We start from the raw sequence: 17,315 nt of genomic DNA, 5'->3' as shown, positions 1-17,315 counted from the left end.
CTATAAAACTCTTAGAGGAAAACATAGGAAGAACACTCTTTGACATAAATCACAGCAAGATCTTTTTTGATCCACCTCCTAGAGTAATGGAAATAAAAACGGAAATAAACTAACGGGACCTAATGAAACTTAAAAGCTTTTGCAAAGCAAGGGAAACTACAAACAAGATGAAAAGACAACCCTCAGATTGGGAGAAAATATTTGCAAACAAATCAACAGACAAAGGATTAATCTCCGAAATATGTAAACAGCTCTGCAGCTCAATGTTAAAAAAACACACAACCCAATCAAAAAATGGGCAGAAGACCTATATAGACATTTCTCCAAAGAAGACATACAGATGTCCAAGAAGCACATGAGAAGCTGCTCAACATCACTAATTATTAGAGAAATGCAAATCAAAACTACAATGAGGCATCACCTCACACCAGTTAGAATGGGCATCATCAGAAAATCTACAAACAACAAATGCTGGAGAGGGTGTGGAGAAAAGGGAACCCTCTTGCACTGTTGGTGGGAATGTAAATTGATACAGCCACTATGGAGAACAGTATGGAGGTTCCTTAAAAAACTAAAAATAGAATTACCATATGACCAGCAATCCCACTACTGGGTATATACTCAGAGAAAACCGTAATTCAAAAAGACACATGCACCCCAATGTTCATTGCAGCACTATTTACAATAGCCAGGTCATGGAAGCAACCTAAATGCCCATAGACAGACGAATGGATAAAGAAGATGTGGTACATATATAGTATGGAATATTACTCAGCCATTAAATGGAACGAAATTGGGTCATTTGTAGAGATGTGGATGGATGTAGAGACTGTCATACAGAGTGAAGTAAGTCAGAAAGAGAAAAATAAATATCGTATATTAATGCATATATGTGGAACCTAGAGAAATGGTACAGATGAACCGGTTTGCAGGGAAGAAATAGAGACACCGATGTAGAGAACAAACGTATGGACACCAAGGTAGGAAAGTGGCAGGGGGTGGGCTGTGGTGCTGTGATGAATTGGGAGATTGGGATTGACATATATACACTAATATGCATAAAATGGGTAACTAATAAGAACCAACTGTATAAATAAATAAATAAAATTCTAAAATTCAAAAAATAAAACAAAACAAAAAAAAACAAAGCCTGGCAGATTTTTTTCCTAATTATCCTCATAATTGTGTTTCTGTCCAGCCGTTTGTACTGTAGCACTTCAGAAGCTGGTTCATGCCATTTCACAGTCTGTTACTCAAGCCTCCCAAGCTCACCCAGGTGGTGAACAGGGGAGTGGACACTAAGCCTGGTCAGCTGGGATGAAGTCCTCTGCCCCTCCCATGACATCGCAGAGCTCCGAGCGCGACACTCATTCTGTGCTTGTCATTCCTGCCCCTCCCAGCCCATGAAGTACCACCCCTGTCCTGTCTTCATAAACATGTTAAATGTTTGTGAGAAGGCCAGCGTGCTCCAGAGAAAGAGAACCAACAGGATATACTGATATCTTTTTTTTAATATATATATAGAAAGAGATTTATTTTAAGAAATTGGCTCATGTTATTGTGGAGACTTGGTAAATCTCCCTCAGGATGGGGGAGGCCAGAGGGCTGGAGACAAGAGCAGAGTTGCAGCTGGAGCTCAAAGACCATCTGCTGGACAATTCCCTCTTGGTCCAGGGAGCTCAGTCATTGTTCTATCCAGGCCTTCAACTGATTGGACAAGGCCCACCACACAAGGCGGGGGGGCACCTGCACTACTCAAGGTCCACTGATTTAAATGTTAACTTCGCCCATAAACAGCTTCACAGAAACATCAAGAATGTTTGACCACATTTCTGGGCACCGTGGCCCTGCAAATGTGACACATGGAATCAATCATAGCCAGCTAAGAAAACAGTCCCGTCAGAGAAATCACCTACAACAAGGGGGAAAATGGAATGTAAAAGCAATGCCCACACAAACGTGGATACACTGAGTTGTCTTTATTTATTCACCTATTTCTGTGGCCTCTGATTTTCTTAGCTGGACTGAATGACCACAAGGAAACAAGCAGAAGGGCATTTGAAAGGAAAGGAAGGCTCAGAGTTAGGAATCACCCAAAACCCACATCCTTTAAAGTGTGATCCAAGATGTTTTTCCAGCTCAGAAATGAGTCTTGCCTCCCCTCCCCTCCCCATTTCTAATTTAATTTTCCACAGATTCAGGAAGGGGGAATTAGAAAGGGAAGAAGATAGTGCTGGCCCCTCATCCAGCTGCGTGGGACGAGACAGGAAAAAAAACTCAGTTCTGTTCCTGGCTGCAGTGAGAAGTTGTGCAAGGACAGGAGGAAGTGGGCAATCCAGGATTGGGATGGATACCCCCGCAGCGGCAGGCAGGGATGCTCGTCTGATTTAGTGCTCGCTCTCTGTGTAACGTCACTGCCTGAGCAGCCGGGGTGAGGGGAGACGGGGTCGGGAAGGGCAGGGAGAAGGGGACGGGCACTGCTCACCGTTACACGCACCTCAGCCAAGAAACCCACACAGTAAAGCCACATCTTGCCTTCGTTACATCTGGAAATGAGGGGAAGTCATTTTCAGCCCCTAACAGGGCTGGGGCTGCCCAGAGCCGGCCAGGCTGTTCCACCGCTTCAGTGAGACGCGCGTGTCTTGGGTGCAAAGATACCCAAGCTCAGCGTTGACATCTCACTTGAATATTTATTTTTTTAACCAACTAAACCTATTTCTTTCATTTTCTGTCAGCTGCTCTAGAAGGAGAGGAAAAATGAGAAGGACATCCACAACTGAAAGCAAAAAAAGACATGGAAATTGGGCATGGACCAACCTCCCAGAGTCTTGTAGATTTTGTGTGGACCTAAGCTGTCTACAAACCATACGATGATAGACTGATGCTGCCCCCCAAAGATGTCCATGCCCTAATCCCCGGAGCCTGTGAGCGCAGGACCTAACGGCAGAAAGGACTTTATAGGCGTGATTGTGCTAAGGGTCGTGAGATGGTGAGATTATCCCGGGGGATCAATGTGATCACAGGGGCCATCATGGGAGAGAAACCAGAGAGAAGCAGCTACACTCCCGGCTTTGGAGAGAGATGGGCCCTCAGCCACGGGAAGCAGGAGCCTCGATGCCGGGAAAGGGAAGGAACAGGCTCTCCCGGGGCCTCCAGAAGGAACCACCTGCCGACTCCTTGGTTTTAGCCCCGTGAGAACCACCCTGGACATCTGACCCCCAGAACCGCAGGATATGAAATGTATGCTGTTTTAAAACACTGAGTTTGTGGTCATGTGTTACAGCAGCAAATAGGAAACTGATCCACTCACCTGATACCAAGGAGGAGCTAAACAGCTTCCCACGATGATCTGGGCACAAACTAGACCAGAGCGAGGACTGCGAACACCTTGGAGTGAGCCTGGTGGTGACCTCCAGCCGCAGCAAGTGCTGGAAGTGACTTGGGCTGGGAGCAGACTGGACACAGTACCAGCTCCACCAGCTGCGATATCGCGGTACCCGTAATACCTGTCATGGTTCTGCGGCTGCTTACCTGCCTCCTGGAGACTCGCTCCTTCCTGAGAGGCAGTATTGTACTGTGGTTGATATCGCCAATCCAGGGCCAGATCTGAGTCCCAGACGCACCTCTTCCTAGCTGTGCAACCTTGGGGCTTACTACTTAACCTCTCTGTGCCATGATTTCATCTTCTGCAAAATGAGGAAATTAATGTGACCTGTTGTAGGGTCAAGTTTCATTTTCTATCGGGGAAAATTGCTCATTCCTCCAGAACTGGGGAAAGTGGCTAAAGGCATCCTGGAAGTTTCCACCTCCCAGGCACTGGTTCCAGAAACAAAATGCAGAATAAACGTGACACTCCTCAGAGGAGCAGCTTCTCTTGAGCAAGCATCACTGACCCTATTTACAAGCTCCCAGGGTCAAAATGACGCTTATCCCATCATCTCCCACAAGGGCCCCGGGAGGGAGCCAGGGTCAAAAATATTAATAATTGTAATAACGGAAACAGAGATTTTGTTCTTGCTGCCAGATTTTAGTTGGCTCTACATTGCCATTGTATTACATTTAAAATGTAAAAATGGTAAATTGTTATAGTCTATCCTAAAATAGCTCCATCCGTGTGTTTCCCATTAAGCCAGATGTGTAAGGTTTACTGGGCTTCACTCTCATTTAGAACATCAGATAATAGCAGTGAACAACAATGACCCAGAACACCAACATTTAAATAATTTAGAACCTAAGGGATTGCTTACAGAAAGATAATAGTATTGATTCTTTACAGACATGAAAGAAGTGCTTCGTGACTTGAAACATAACCTACTGCTTTGATTCCTTTACAGTCTTAACCACCAACATTAAGTTCTAGAAGAAACAAGAACACTTACCTTACTGGTTAATTGAACGCTTACCTTACTAGTCAAATTGCTGAACGCACATCCAAATGGAATGTGTTTCCTACCTGAAAACTAATGACACAACCGATAAACCATTAAACCTAAAACTCCGTGCTGGGTGACGGTAGAAAGTCAAGTTTGTGACGGCCCCGATCTTGGAAAGTAACTTACAAACTAGTATTGGATATGATATGTGCATATTACAAAGTAAAATATAATCACCAAAAAGCTGCATAAATGTTAATGTAGCTCCGGAAGAGGAAAACGGATCTTGGAGGATAAGGGGGAGGTAGACTTAAATCACCTTATAGAACCTAAGATGCAGTGATCTTTCCTTGGAACCTGTCAAGAGTGAAAATATAAATTGCTGCCATCGATAAATAGTGTGTTATTCCACAAATACTTTGGAAGATATTTTGAACGTGATCAGTGATGTGTCTGGGGAGGAGGAAGAGACCATCAATATGGTACCACTCCTGCTCATCCACACCCAAGAGTGTCTGTTGCCCAGAGACGCTGCCCCTGTCATTTACGGAGGCTGGTGGATTAGAAGAATGGATATCTCATGGCTCAATCATTTACGTGCAAGAAGGTAGTTTCCAAAATTCCTTGCTTTTAGCCATACTTTTTTCCTACTCTTTTTGCCTTATTAATACTTAATCAGTTGTTAATTAATAGCTACTTCCAAAGGGCTACAAAAGCCCAGGTGCCCTGCTGGATGGTTAGTGCACTTTCTCTCGTTATGTCAGTAGCCTGACAGGTTGGCTTATTCTTGCTTCACAGACAAGAAGACACAGGGGCAAAGGCAGCTATATCCGTTTCTGAAGTTCACCCTGCTAGTAAGTGGCTCAGCTAGACGCCAGCCAGAGTCTGACTCCAAAGTCCAAGCTCATTATCTCTAAATTATTATTATATTTAAAAATATGTTGGGCTTCCCTGGTGGTGCAGTGGTTAAGAATCCACCTGCCAATGCAGGGGGACATGGGTTCGAGCCCTGGTCCAGGCAGATCCCACATGCCGCGGAGCAACTGAGCCTGTGCGCCACAACTACTGAGCCTGCGCTCTAGAGCCCGTGCTCCGCAACAAGAGAAGCCACCGCAATGAGAAGCCCACGCACTGCAACGAAGAGTAACCCCCCGCTCGCCGCAACTAGAGAAAGTCCGCGGGCAGCAACAGAGACGCAACACAGCCAAAAATAAATAAAATTATTTTAAAAAATTAAAAATAAAAAATTATAAAAAATAAAAATATGTCATCTGTTGTATGGGGAGGTCCTTGAGAGCAGCCGCAGAGCGTGTAGCTGCTGCTCGGGCCACACTGCCCACACCTGTCCCTCCCAGCGGTGGTCGTGGGCAGAGTCACGGAGGTCAGTCACACAATGCCCTTGTTTAGTTAGCAGGGACTAACAGGACCTTCCTCACAAGGTTATGAGGATGATCATAGGCGTTAGATATGCTTAAAGGGCTTGGCATAGCGCCTGGCCTGGGGCATCACAGTCGTTGGGAAACTACTCAGCACGGCGCATCCCAAGACCACACTTAAGTTGACATCGTGTGACTGAGACCCAGGACTTGCTGTGCTGAGCTTCTTCAATAAAAGCTCCCCAAACGGGGCAATGTTATTCTGAATTGTATCATATTAGTATCTGCACAGTATTTGTTGGGTGTGACTTATAAACATAACCAACACAAGGGGAAAAAACGATTGCAAAAGAGCAAACTCATGAGTTTGCTTTCTACCCTTGATAATGGATACAGCCCGTGTCTCCTAGCACAATGTGGAGCCCTTGGGAAAAGACCCTTAAAGGATATAAATTCTTTCCTGGGTCAGTAAGTATGACAGATATTTAGGAAAGACTCTCAATTATCTCAAGGTCAAATATATGAGGCATCTTCGTTTAACAAAGTAGAAAAAAATGAAGATACAGTAAGAGTTTTAGTCAGAAGTTCCTCTTTGTCACAGTGTAATTTTAAAATAGCTTTGAATAAGAGAAATAAGAGAATTTGAGAAACTGGAGGCATCGAGTGAGTCAAAGTGACCCTTTTCCTCCAAGGATTAGGAAAAGTAGTGAAGCTATCATTCTCCTGTCCTTTCTGTGTAACTCTGAATTCCATTTCATCACTGTGACTAAAATAGTAAAGCTGAGAGTGTGAACCTTCAATGTTGACATTCTCAGCTTCCCCTTCGAAAAAAATTTAAAAACTTGAAATTAATAAATAGCAAAATTCCCAATGTTCTCAGTGATCACATCAGAACCCAACCACTCCTTTAAACATTAGACTGACTGTTCCTAAGATTTGGGGCATTCTGTGTGTGTGTAGTTTTTTTTTTTATAAATTTATTTATTTATTTATTTTTGGCTGTGTTGGGTCTTCGTTTCTGTGCGAGGGCTTTCTCCAGTTGCGGCGAGCGGGGGCCACTCTTCATCGCGGTGTGCGGGCCTCTCACTATCGCGGCCTCTCTTGTTGCGGAGTACAGGCTCCAGACGCGCAGGTTCAGTAGTTGTAGCTCACGGGCTTAGTAGCTCCGCGGCATGTGGGATCTTCCCAGACCAGGGCTCGAACCCGTGTCCCCTGCATTGGCAGGCAGATTCTCAACCACTGTGCCACCAGGGAAGCCCCTGTGTGTGTGTAGTTTTAAACCAAGTCATTCTTTTAGGACTTTTCCCCCTCCCCCCATTTTAATATTTAATAAATCAATTTTTCTATAAACATGGGAACTTCATGTCCAGAAGGAAAGCTCAGCTCCAAAAGGCATTCATCATGATTCAGCATCATCTTAAAAAGATTCCTCAGAGGACTCAGAGTGATAATTAATTCATGTCTCTCTAAGGCAAATATTGCCTTCATTAGACCCAGAGAAACACTTAGGGCTGAGTAATGATGGTTTGAAAAATAATGCAGTGTATTTATATAACACAACTTCCTCAGCCAGAAATTGTCTTCCTAAAGTCCAGATTCTTTAAGGGGGATGTTAACATGATGCTTTGCATTCCTTGGCACCAAATTCTTCACTGCCAACAGCCAATGTCAACCCAGGACATCTAGAGCAATTCATTTAAGTGGAACTTCATGAAAACAAAAAACAGCAAATTATTCACCATACTCAATAGAATACGAGCCATAGAGACATTAAAGGGACTTTGGTTCTATTTACTCAGAACTTCTCGATAATCAGGGATCACCTTTATCTACTGTTACTCAGGAACATTCTCTCCTGGTCGAGGCTCTGGGTCCCACTTAATTCTCAGACCCCATGAAACTGAGAAGTCTACTTCTCCTTTCAAGGTTTTTATTCCAAAATGTAGCCTGTGCCAATAAATTTGTTCCAAGTATAGTCTGTATATCCGGTTGATTTATGCTAAACTGTGCTCCTCTCATGATACGTTCTGGAAGATTTGGGACATGGCTTATAGGAGTAATGCATCTCTCATCTGAGTGTGTGCCCTCTGTTCCTCTTGGAGGATTTGCTTTCTTCTTTCTGCTCTGGCAACGAGTGTGGGGTTTCAACCTCATTTTTACTAGAAACCACTTTTTACCTAGAAGAGGAATTAAGAATGAGCCCTTTGTTTGAGTAACACTGTGACGTGTCCTATGTGATAACACCAGACTCTCTCTCTCTCTCTCACACACACACACACACACACACACACACCAGTACTATTCAAGAACACCGCTGTTTATTTCAAGCTCAATGTCATATGGGTTAAACACAATTATAAAGCATCTGAGACTTGATTATATTTACACTTTGGCTGACCAGATGTATAATGAGAACCATTCACTAGAGGACTCTACGTAACATTATTGCTTTAGCATTATAAAAGAGAGTTTCAACATAACCATGATGAATAACTACTTTTTTTAACAGGACAACACCATCTGTGCTGAGAAGCAGTCGACTTCTGAGTAAGGGAGATTTTTTAGCAAATTTGAAATTTAAGATTCTGAAATAAAATGCTGTTTGTCTACATTTACAAGTGACTGATGCTATGCATTTATTATAATAAATTCATGGCTGTGTAAGTTATTTCCTGCTAAGGGAAAATATTTTGTACAGATATATTATCTTATAAACGCTTAAGCAATAATGAGCCATTTCATTCTCAAAGCAAATCTGTTGGAGCATAAGATACAGAGTTCCATCGCCTCAGCCTTAAGCATTTCTGTTTGAATTTAACAGAGTATCCGTATTTTCACATCTTACAGAATGCATTGCACACATCTTTCTAGTCTCATTTGTACATATTTCCCTTGTGAAGAAAGAAATACTTTCTAGAGAAGTTTTAAAATGCAGGTTTTATTATTATTCAGGGATGGCAGGGCCAACAGGTCAGGAGACCCTGTCCTTGACAAGATGGTTTTCTCCTCACAGCTCCAAGAGGAGGGGGCAGGCCACACCAGCAGGGCCATGATGGGGGCACCAGGGTAGGTGGGGAGGCAGAGGGAGGGGGGGTACGTGTATGACAGCCAGACGTGGAAGGGCAAGTAGGCTTAGGATTGGCTACTTTGAATAATTTCGGTGGGTTCTGACCAGAAGGGGCCAGTTGTCAGATACCTGGCCCTGGGTGACTAGGGCAGGGGGAGAGAGGCTGGGCATCTAAGAGCTCAAGAAAGGGGAGGTTTGGGGGTTGGGCTCTGAGTTGGTTGGTTTGCAGACAAAAGGCACAGTCCCAAGGAAATCCTTTCATACGTCTAGGAATCAGCTACGCTGGGGGGTGCCTGGGGTGGTCATTTCTTCCAGATACCTAAAGCCCCATATGTCAAAGTATCGGGAAAAAACCATGCTTAACACAGTAAGGAAGAATGAGTATATGAATCAAAGCCGGTAAGGATCGCATCATTTCAGAGCCTTGGGGAATAAGGCTTCCAGAAGAAAGGAGGAAATGGAATTTTAGTGAATGGCAAATGGCAGTGATACACAAGCCCACAGCCATGGAGGTACTGGAGGGGGAAACAGAACAAATTAGCAATTCAGGATAGTGAAAGTATTTGTATAATGCAGTTTAGAATCTCAGACTCTAGAACATTCATGTAGATTCATAATGAAGGTCAGTACATCAGAAGCCAGAAATATCAAATAGTAAGGAATAAAAAATTTCCTTTTCTATCACTGTCTCATAAAAATAAAAGAAGTAAAGGTAGGTCATGAATACAAGATGGTAACAAAATACCATCTGTTCAAATATAGATAACTCTGAAATTATGGTTTATTTTTAAGGGTTTGTTTATCAGAAATTAAATGCTGGGGAAGGACTTTTCTAGAATTGCCAGCTAGATTCATGTGAACCAGTGTCCAGGGTCCAGGATGAAGGGCCTGGCTGGGATGGAGGGTGGACAAGGTCCCTGGTGGGTGAGGGCCCGGCTCTGCTGTCAGGCTGTGTGGGTTCTAGTCTTGGCTCCTTCATTACTGTTGTGTGGCCACCTGAAAGTTTGTAGCCTCTCTGAGACTCAGCTTCCAAAGTGATAAAATGTGGGTCCTGAGATCCCTGCTTTATAAGAGGGTGATGAGGGATAAATAAATTGTTCAAATTGTTCAAACCAGTGTCTTGCACACAGCATGTGCTAAATAAACTTCAGCTCCACTTATATGGCAATAACACAATTCTAAAACCCCTGGGAGATTGCCTGTGTGTTTTTAACTGTCCATCAGGTGATTCTATCCTGTGATGAGCAGATTAACTAATGAAGAAAGGGCCATGGTGAAGGTTTCAAGGTCAGAGTGAAGGATGCTGCAAGATCTGAAACCAGAAAGAGGAGAGAAACCAGCAAATTTGTGCCCATGAGCCCAGCATTGCACACGTGATCTCATCCAATGGCTTGGTTACTGCTGATAAAATCTAAAAATCTCCAAGGACCCAAAAGGAAAAAACAAACAAACAGTGAAAGGTGGTCCCAGGGGTCTTATGGATGTTTTTGCCTAGATGTAAAGGCGCATTTTCTAGTTTTTGTTTTTGTTTTAATTATTTTTTGACTGCATTGGGTCTTCATTGCTGCATGCAGGCTTTCTCTAGTTGCAGCGAGTGAGGGCTACTCTTCGTTGCGGTGCGCGGGCTTCTCATTGCGGAGGCTTCTCTTGTTGCGGAGCACGGACTCTAGGTGCGCGGGCTTCAGTAGTTGTGGGGTGTGGGCTCAGTAGTTGTGGCTCATGGGCTTAGTTGCTCCGCGGCATGTGGGATCTTCCCGGACCAGGGCTCGAACCCGTGTCCCCTGCATTGGCAGGTGGACTCTTAACCACTGCACCACCAGGGATGTCTCCATTTTCTAGTTTTTATGGAGAAGCAGAAGTGGTCACTTTCCAGGGAAGGAAATTCTGCTCATTTGTGAAGTCAAGACCACTTTCCGCTTTTCTGGGGACTGTGCAACCATGATGAATTGTCCCTCTTTGTTATCAATTTCTAACAATTACCTTTTTCCCTTTGTACCGTGAAGCACATTTTTTAACATTTTAATATCTCCAACTCAGGATCCATAGTACAACCAGAGGCCTTTTTATTTGCTTGTTTGCGGTCAGTACACAAAATAGTGCTTCATTGTAGAGCAGATGGAAGTTAAGATTCAGTGACATGCAATTTGACTGTTGTGACCCATAAATGAACAAAGCCAGTTTACAAAAATAAGAAACTGAAACTTCAGCCAAATTTCCTCAGAAAACTTGTATCGTGATGGGTTCAAAACATGCTATCATCCAGGGAAAAAGAGCAAAATAAGACTCACACTGCTTCCTTTCAAGTGTCTCTATCAATCCTAAGACACCCCAGGAATGTGGCACTGGGGAAAGGACAGACACACGGATCAATGGTAGAGCACAGAAATAGAGTTATATGGCCAATGGATTTTCAACAGAGGTGAAAAGGTGATTCAATGTAAATGGTGAGTCTTTTCAACAAACGGCTCTGAAACAGTGCAGCATATTCACTGCACATGAAAAGAAAAAAGGATAAAACTCAACCTTTACCTCACACCACATACAAAAATTTATTGTGAAATGGGGTTAGATAAAAAAATATCTTAGAGATGGCACCAAAAGCACAATCATAAAACTTCTTAAAAATTTATGAACTGAACCTCATCAAAAGTCAACAGCTTTGATCTTCAAGGTAAAGGCTGGAAGAAATTATATGTGAAACATATACCTGACACAGGACTTGTATCTACAGTTTATAAAGAGTTCTCACAATTCAATAATAAGAAAACAAACAACCCCATTGAAAAGTGGGCAAAAGATTTGAATAGACCCTTTGCTAAAGGTGATACACAGATGACAGATAAGCATACGAAAAGATGCTGAACACCATTGGTGGTTAGGGAGATGCAGTTTAAAACCAGTAGGAGGTACTTCTACACCCCCCCAGGAGGGCTAAAATGTCAAAGGCTGACTCTGCCAAGTGTTGGCGAGGGTGTGGAGCAACTGGAACTTCACACGCTACTGGCGGGGCTGTAAAATGGTAACATGGTGCGACCATTTCGACAACAATTTGGCAGTGTGTTTAAAAATTAAACATACACGTCCATATAACCCAATCATTCCCCTCCCAGGTAATGACCCAAAAGAAATGATAGCAGATTCCCACACAAAGCCTTGTACACCAGTGCTTACGGCGGCTTTATTTGTAACAACCAAAGCCTGGAAATAACCCCAACAGCCATCAACAAGTGATGTCCACACAATGGAAAACTGTTCAGTAAATAAAAAGGAAAGAGCTATGGATCCATGCTACAGCATGGTTGAATCTCAAAATCCTAATGCTCCGTAAGAACAGCCAACAAAAATCAAGTACGTAACACATTATTTCATTTGTATACAATTCTAAAAAATGTAAATAAGTCTACAGTGACAGAAGGCAGCTCTTTCTGTGAGGTTGGTGGGGGTGAAGGAGAGAGGGCTCAGGGAAACTCTTGGGGTGATGGACACCCCATCATGTTCTTGACACACACAGGTCCGAACTCATGAATTCATGTTATCAATAAGTGCAGTTTACTGTGCTTCAATGATGCCTCAGTGAAGCAGCAAGAAAGGAGAAAAGGACAAATGCTATCAGAACAGCAAAGAATCAAACACATTTTGTCCTTTTTAAGCCTCAAAAATATATGATAAGGCTTTACCTTCGAATTTGAAGGTAGACAGATTCATATAAAATACTGAGCTCAGAGGTACTTCTGTAAATCTTACTGTCCTAAAAAAAAAAAAAGAATAAATTCTGAGTTGGTTACTATTTATTTCAAATCCACACTACGTCTGAGGAAGTGCTTTGTATTGAAGGGAGAAACACCACGTTACCTAACGGGGACCCATTAATCCCTGACTGCGTGGGAAATAAATGGATTTCAAGTCTATTCGTTAGGGAAATTATTCATTCTCTTCTCCTTTTTTTATTGAGGTATAACTGATGCACAGCTATAAGAGGAGTACATTCTGGGGATCTAATGTATAGCATGGTGACTGTAGTTAAAACTGTATTGTGCACTTGAAATTTGTTAAGAGGAGCATTTAAGTGTTCCTCTAATTTTTTAATCAGGGAATCTATATGACTGTCGAAAGGGCTGACTAAGTCTCCACATCCATGGTTCTGGGGCCGTCAAGCGGAGAGGAAGAAGAGCCCAAACGTCAGAGGTTTGCATGTATCTCTGTTAGAGGAAGAACAGGGTAAAGATGGAAAAGGCTGTAGGGCATGGCAGTTGTCTAAAGCTTAGGGGTCTTCTATAAAAGCTTAGTGATGAAATTGCTTCTCACAATTTAATACGCATAAAATCACCTGGAGAATGAAGCCTTAGAATCCACATCTCTAACAGGCCCCGGGAGTGTAGATTCCCAGGGCACAGACCACGCTTTGAGAAGCAAGGCAGTGAAGAGAGATGGAAACAAATTCCAAAGGATTTTTTTAAATATCTTGAGATAAATCCAAAGAAGAATGTAGTATTATATCACACACACACACACACACACACACACACACACAGTTTCTCTGACTGCAGTGAAAAGCTTTGGCTAAGCTTAGATCTCAGTGTTCCCAGCCAGACCGAGCTGGGTGAGAAGACAGAATCTTGCCAACTCTCCAGAAACCAATGAAATCCTGTCTGCTTGGTCAGGATTTTACTTTCTCAATATTCAGTCATGGTACCACTTATATAAAGCTTATTTATTTGAAACTGATTTTCAGGTATGTATATATTCTCTAAATCCCAACTTGAACTAGGGAACAGGGTAAAGATGACGTGTCTAGATTCCTGTTATTCCCAACAATAGAGATGGAAATGCACACGCAACTCAGCTCCCATTCCAGAATGAAGGTTCAGGTCCAGCAGCACCTGGGGCACTGGGTCCCTGTGGGACGCTGAGCGAGTACAGCCCCGTCCTCAAAGAGCCTGGCCCTGAGCTGGACAAAGGCGCTTAGGATCAAGGGGCATTTTCTCCTGTGGACACGGATGCCACATCATCCTGCTCTGTGTCCTACTAAGTGGCCCTGTGGGGCCTGGTCCCAGCCTTCAAGGAGTAACAAGAAGACACCCAGCGGGAAAGAAGGGCGGGAGGGAGGAGGAGAGAGAAAGAGAACAGATGCACCATCTCCCACATCCATGCGGGATTTCCAAATGATATTTTTAACAGATTTACTGAAATATCATGCACTGAAACCATGTTTTACAAACCATGAATCCCACAAAGAAAGGAGTCTTATGTGACACACCTCTGGAGTGTTTCACAAAACAGCAGTTTTCTTGCTAAATGTGATGCATTCATATATTTTCTATCTTCCTTCTTTGCATTAAAGGAAACACCGTGGTCGCCACCCCCCGAAGCTGATTCCATCGCCCAGACGCAGGGGTCCTACCACCTGCAGCGGACTTGCCAGCCCTTCCCTGCTGCCTGAAAAGAGGCCCCGAGTGTCCTGGCCTTGTGACCACAGGGACTGCAACTCCGGCCTGTCTAAATGTTCTTCTTCCGCCCATCCCAGCCTCTGGAATCTGCCCAGCACTGCCCCAGACAGACTCCTCCGAAGGGGTCCAGGGCAGGCGCACAGCTCCAGGGTTTGGCCATACAAGGAAGTCCTGGGCAGGGAGGGCGGGGAGGGGGGGGCAGACAAGGCCTCCTTGGCAGTACACACCATCTTGCTCCGGTATGTTTTCTGGTGGAAAGTCAGAGGCCCTCACTGAGTGACACCTCTATCCCGCTTCTCCCCACCGAAAAGAGTAAAGGGAACCACAGGGTCTGGAGGGAGGAGAGGGTGCTGTATTAATTTCAGCACGTCACCGCCCAGTACTGCAGAGGTGACAGCCCGGGTCTGTCCTGGCCCCCAGGGTGAACAGCAGGGGTGTGGGGACAGCACTGACTCCACACCCCCAGTGCGAGGACCGGCTCTCCCGTCTCCAAGGTAACCCCAGGGGCAGCCCCCTGCCGTCTAGACGCTCAGGGTCCCTCCCCCAGCACCTGCCCAGCTGCCGGCCACTCTCCCCACCTGCGCTCTCCCCCCACCTGCCAGCTGCTTCTCCTCCAGCTCCCCCGATACCCTTCCTGGCCACCGCCCAGCAGAGCACCCACACAAAGCCTGGCTTTCTCCCCACTCACATCCTTCTTTCCCGTGGCCTCGGTCTAGAACATTCCCGGCCCTTACCTGTCCCTCTAGTCACAGGTCACATCACCACTCCTGGAAGCCGGTTTGAAGGCCCTAGGGACTCTGCTGAACGCTCCAACACGCTACCACACGTTGTGGTCGTCCTCCCTGAGCTGCGGACCCGGTGTTGGCTCGGCGACCGTGGCAGAGATGGGGCATCAAAGAGACAGCAGGTGAGTAGGAGGCGGAGGAGGCCAAGTCCCAGGAAAGGGGTGCAGGCCTGAGGCCGAGTCCTTGGGGAACGTCCCTGATCCTGGAAAACAGGCTAGCGCATGGCTGGGAACAGAACGCAGGGTGACAGCTCCCCCTGCTTCGCCTCCTGAAAGCTGGGGACGCAAGGGAAGCTTGTTTAATCTGCTGGTGTGCGTGCGTGTGTGTGTGTGTGCGCACGCGCACGTGTACCTTTGTCCACACACGCATATATAGCAATGCAGAGAACAAACATGCGTCAGGGAACAATTGACTTGAAGGAGCCTCAGGAATCCATAAACACAGTCTATTATCAGCCGCCTCCAGGGAAGACTTCCAGGAGCACGTTTCATGGGAAGAAATCTGAGGACTCATTTGCTAATAAAATTGGAGTCATTCCTGGACCATCACCAGGACATAGCTAATGAGATGTGAAAACAAGCTCCAGACACAGGGCCTCATTTTCAAAATGGAGAGTGAAGAGCAGAACAAGAACAGCCAGAGGATGGCATGTTCTAGAAGGAGAGCTGCAGCACCAGCTGTACCAGCCTCTCTCCAGAATGCTTGTGGTGCAGGGGAGGGTGGTCTGGATAATCGGCCCAGGGTCTTTGGGCAAGAGTGATGAATTGTTCTTCCCTCTCTCTCTCTCTCTCCCTCCCCACATTCTCCATTTCACATTTTGGTAGAAAATTCCCATCAGATAATCCATCATCCTTTGTACTCATTCCATTTATACAAACTGCCCCCTGGTCTGTACCCCAGCTCCTAATTCTTCTGCCCACCTGGGAAAGCCCACACTGCTCGTAAGAGGTCCTGTTGTATTATTTCTATGACTCCAAAACACTTGAATTTAAGAAAAAGTCTGTAAAACCCATTAACCAAAAAGTGGGACCTGACAGAGAATCTCAGCATTTCCTTATTTTTTATCTATTTTATTTGGTTCCAGGTGCCAGGAAGCTCACAGCCCAGCAAGCCCCCAGTATGGTAGCCACACTGAGTGATAATACACATGCATATTCCATTTCATCCCCTAAACTTTCCACTTGCATCTGACTCACCTTACTTTGGTTGTGTCCTTTATTTTTTTTGGTTGCTTGACTTAAAAAAAGAAAATCTGAGAATAAGTTTAAAAAGACAGTTTCTGAACCCTCCACTGAGGTCAAAATCTTGGAGACAGAGTGGAAGACCAGTAGTCAAGCAGCCTGAGACCAGCACCTCCTGCGCCAGAAGCGGACAGCCAGTTGGGGACAAAGGTTTCTGTGTGCGGCTCCAGTGGAGAGAGTCTGGGGAAGTATTAATAAATGTGTTCTAGCCAAAGAGGCCGAGGTCAGGTGAGGCAATGACAGAATGGGCTCATTCCTTGCCCACCTGGGGGCTGGGTGTGAGGCCCACAGGTTGGGGGAGTGAGAGCTGGGATCCATTCGATTCCCTCCGTAGGAGAATCTGAGACTCTGACCCACTGAGCAGGGCAGACCTTCATCCCCACATCCGCCCTGTGAGTGCTGGCATATTGAAGATGCTATTTTGAATATTGGTACTTAACCGAATCATCAGTAACCCCCAGAGCTAGAGAACTATCTTCATGCTTCTAGTGACCAGTTACATTGTCTCCAGAATAATTTTGTCTTCCTTGCTAATAGCAGTCCTCCTTCAGGCTGTTTCCTACCCTACTTATTGGGTCTAAACTCCAAGCCCACAGGTATTCTGAGTGAATCAGAACATGTCAGGGCAAGGTGCATCCCAGAAGGGGCTTCAAGTCCCGTGAAACAGTAATTCTGAGTTAGAATATGTTAAACACCATGGAACAGATTGCATGGGACTAACCAGAGTTTCCCAAATGTTCTTTCTTCCAGAATCTCTGGGACACAGGACACAGGAGGCACCACCCAGCATAATGAAAATTAAAACAAAAAAATTTGGATGCAGGAGAAACCTTGAGATTCATGCTTATTATCTGGCATTTTATTCTCCACAGAGCAAGTCTAAATGCTAAGGTTCTCATTGTAACTGTGAGGGAAGGAGACCCAACGCTTTCTAAAGAGCATGAACCCACGAACAGAAATCATTCCTGAAATGCTTGACCTTCTCTTCATTTACATTCACCATCATTATTTGTGTTCTATTTTAAT

The 17,315-nt window shown here is 44.8% G+C and overlaps 1 protein-coding gene across 1 annotated transcript; it reads left to right on the top strand.

Annotated features, from left to right (window-relative positions):
• Window positions 1–14,504: 14,504 nt before the first annotated feature.
• LOC132360056 (uncharacterized) lies at window positions 14,505–17,237 on the top strand. Its single transcript, XM_059915176.1, has 4 exons — window positions 14,505–14,528; window positions 14,661–15,170; window positions 16,364–16,439; window positions 17,040–17,237. Exons 1-4 carry the CDS (start codon window positions 14,505–14,507, stop codon window positions 17,177–17,179), a joined length of 750 nt encoding a protein of 249 aa, XP_059771159.1. The 3' UTR covers window positions 17,180–17,237.
• Window positions 17,238–17,315: the final 78 nt, after the last annotated feature.

This window comes from Balaenoptera ricei, chromosome 2 (genome assembly GCF_028023285.1).
Source record: "Balaenoptera ricei isolate mBalRic1 chromosome 2, mBalRic1.hap2, whole genome shotgun sequence".
In the NCBI taxonomy this organism is placed as follows: domain Eukaryota; kingdom Metazoa; phylum Chordata; class Mammalia; order Artiodactyla; family Balaenopteridae; genus Balaenoptera; species Balaenoptera ricei.
The sequence above is the reverse complement of the archived record's forward strand: the minus strand, read 5'-3'. Positions and strand labels throughout refer to the sequence as shown.

Excerpts from the sequence above, each read along its gene's own strand:
- LOC132360056 (XM_059915176.1), top strand. The coding sequence starts at position 14,505 with ATGTTTTCTGGTGGAAAGTCAGAG. Across the intron at positions 14,529-14,660 it reads TTTCTGGTGGAAAGTCAGAG|CCCGGGTCTGTCCTGGCCCC; the intron begins GCCCTCACTGAG and ends CAGAGGTGACAG. Across the intron at positions 15,171-16,363 it reads GGGCATCAAAGAGACAGCAG|AGTGGAAGACCAGTAGTCAA; the intron begins GTGAGTAGGAGG and ends TCTTGGAGACAG.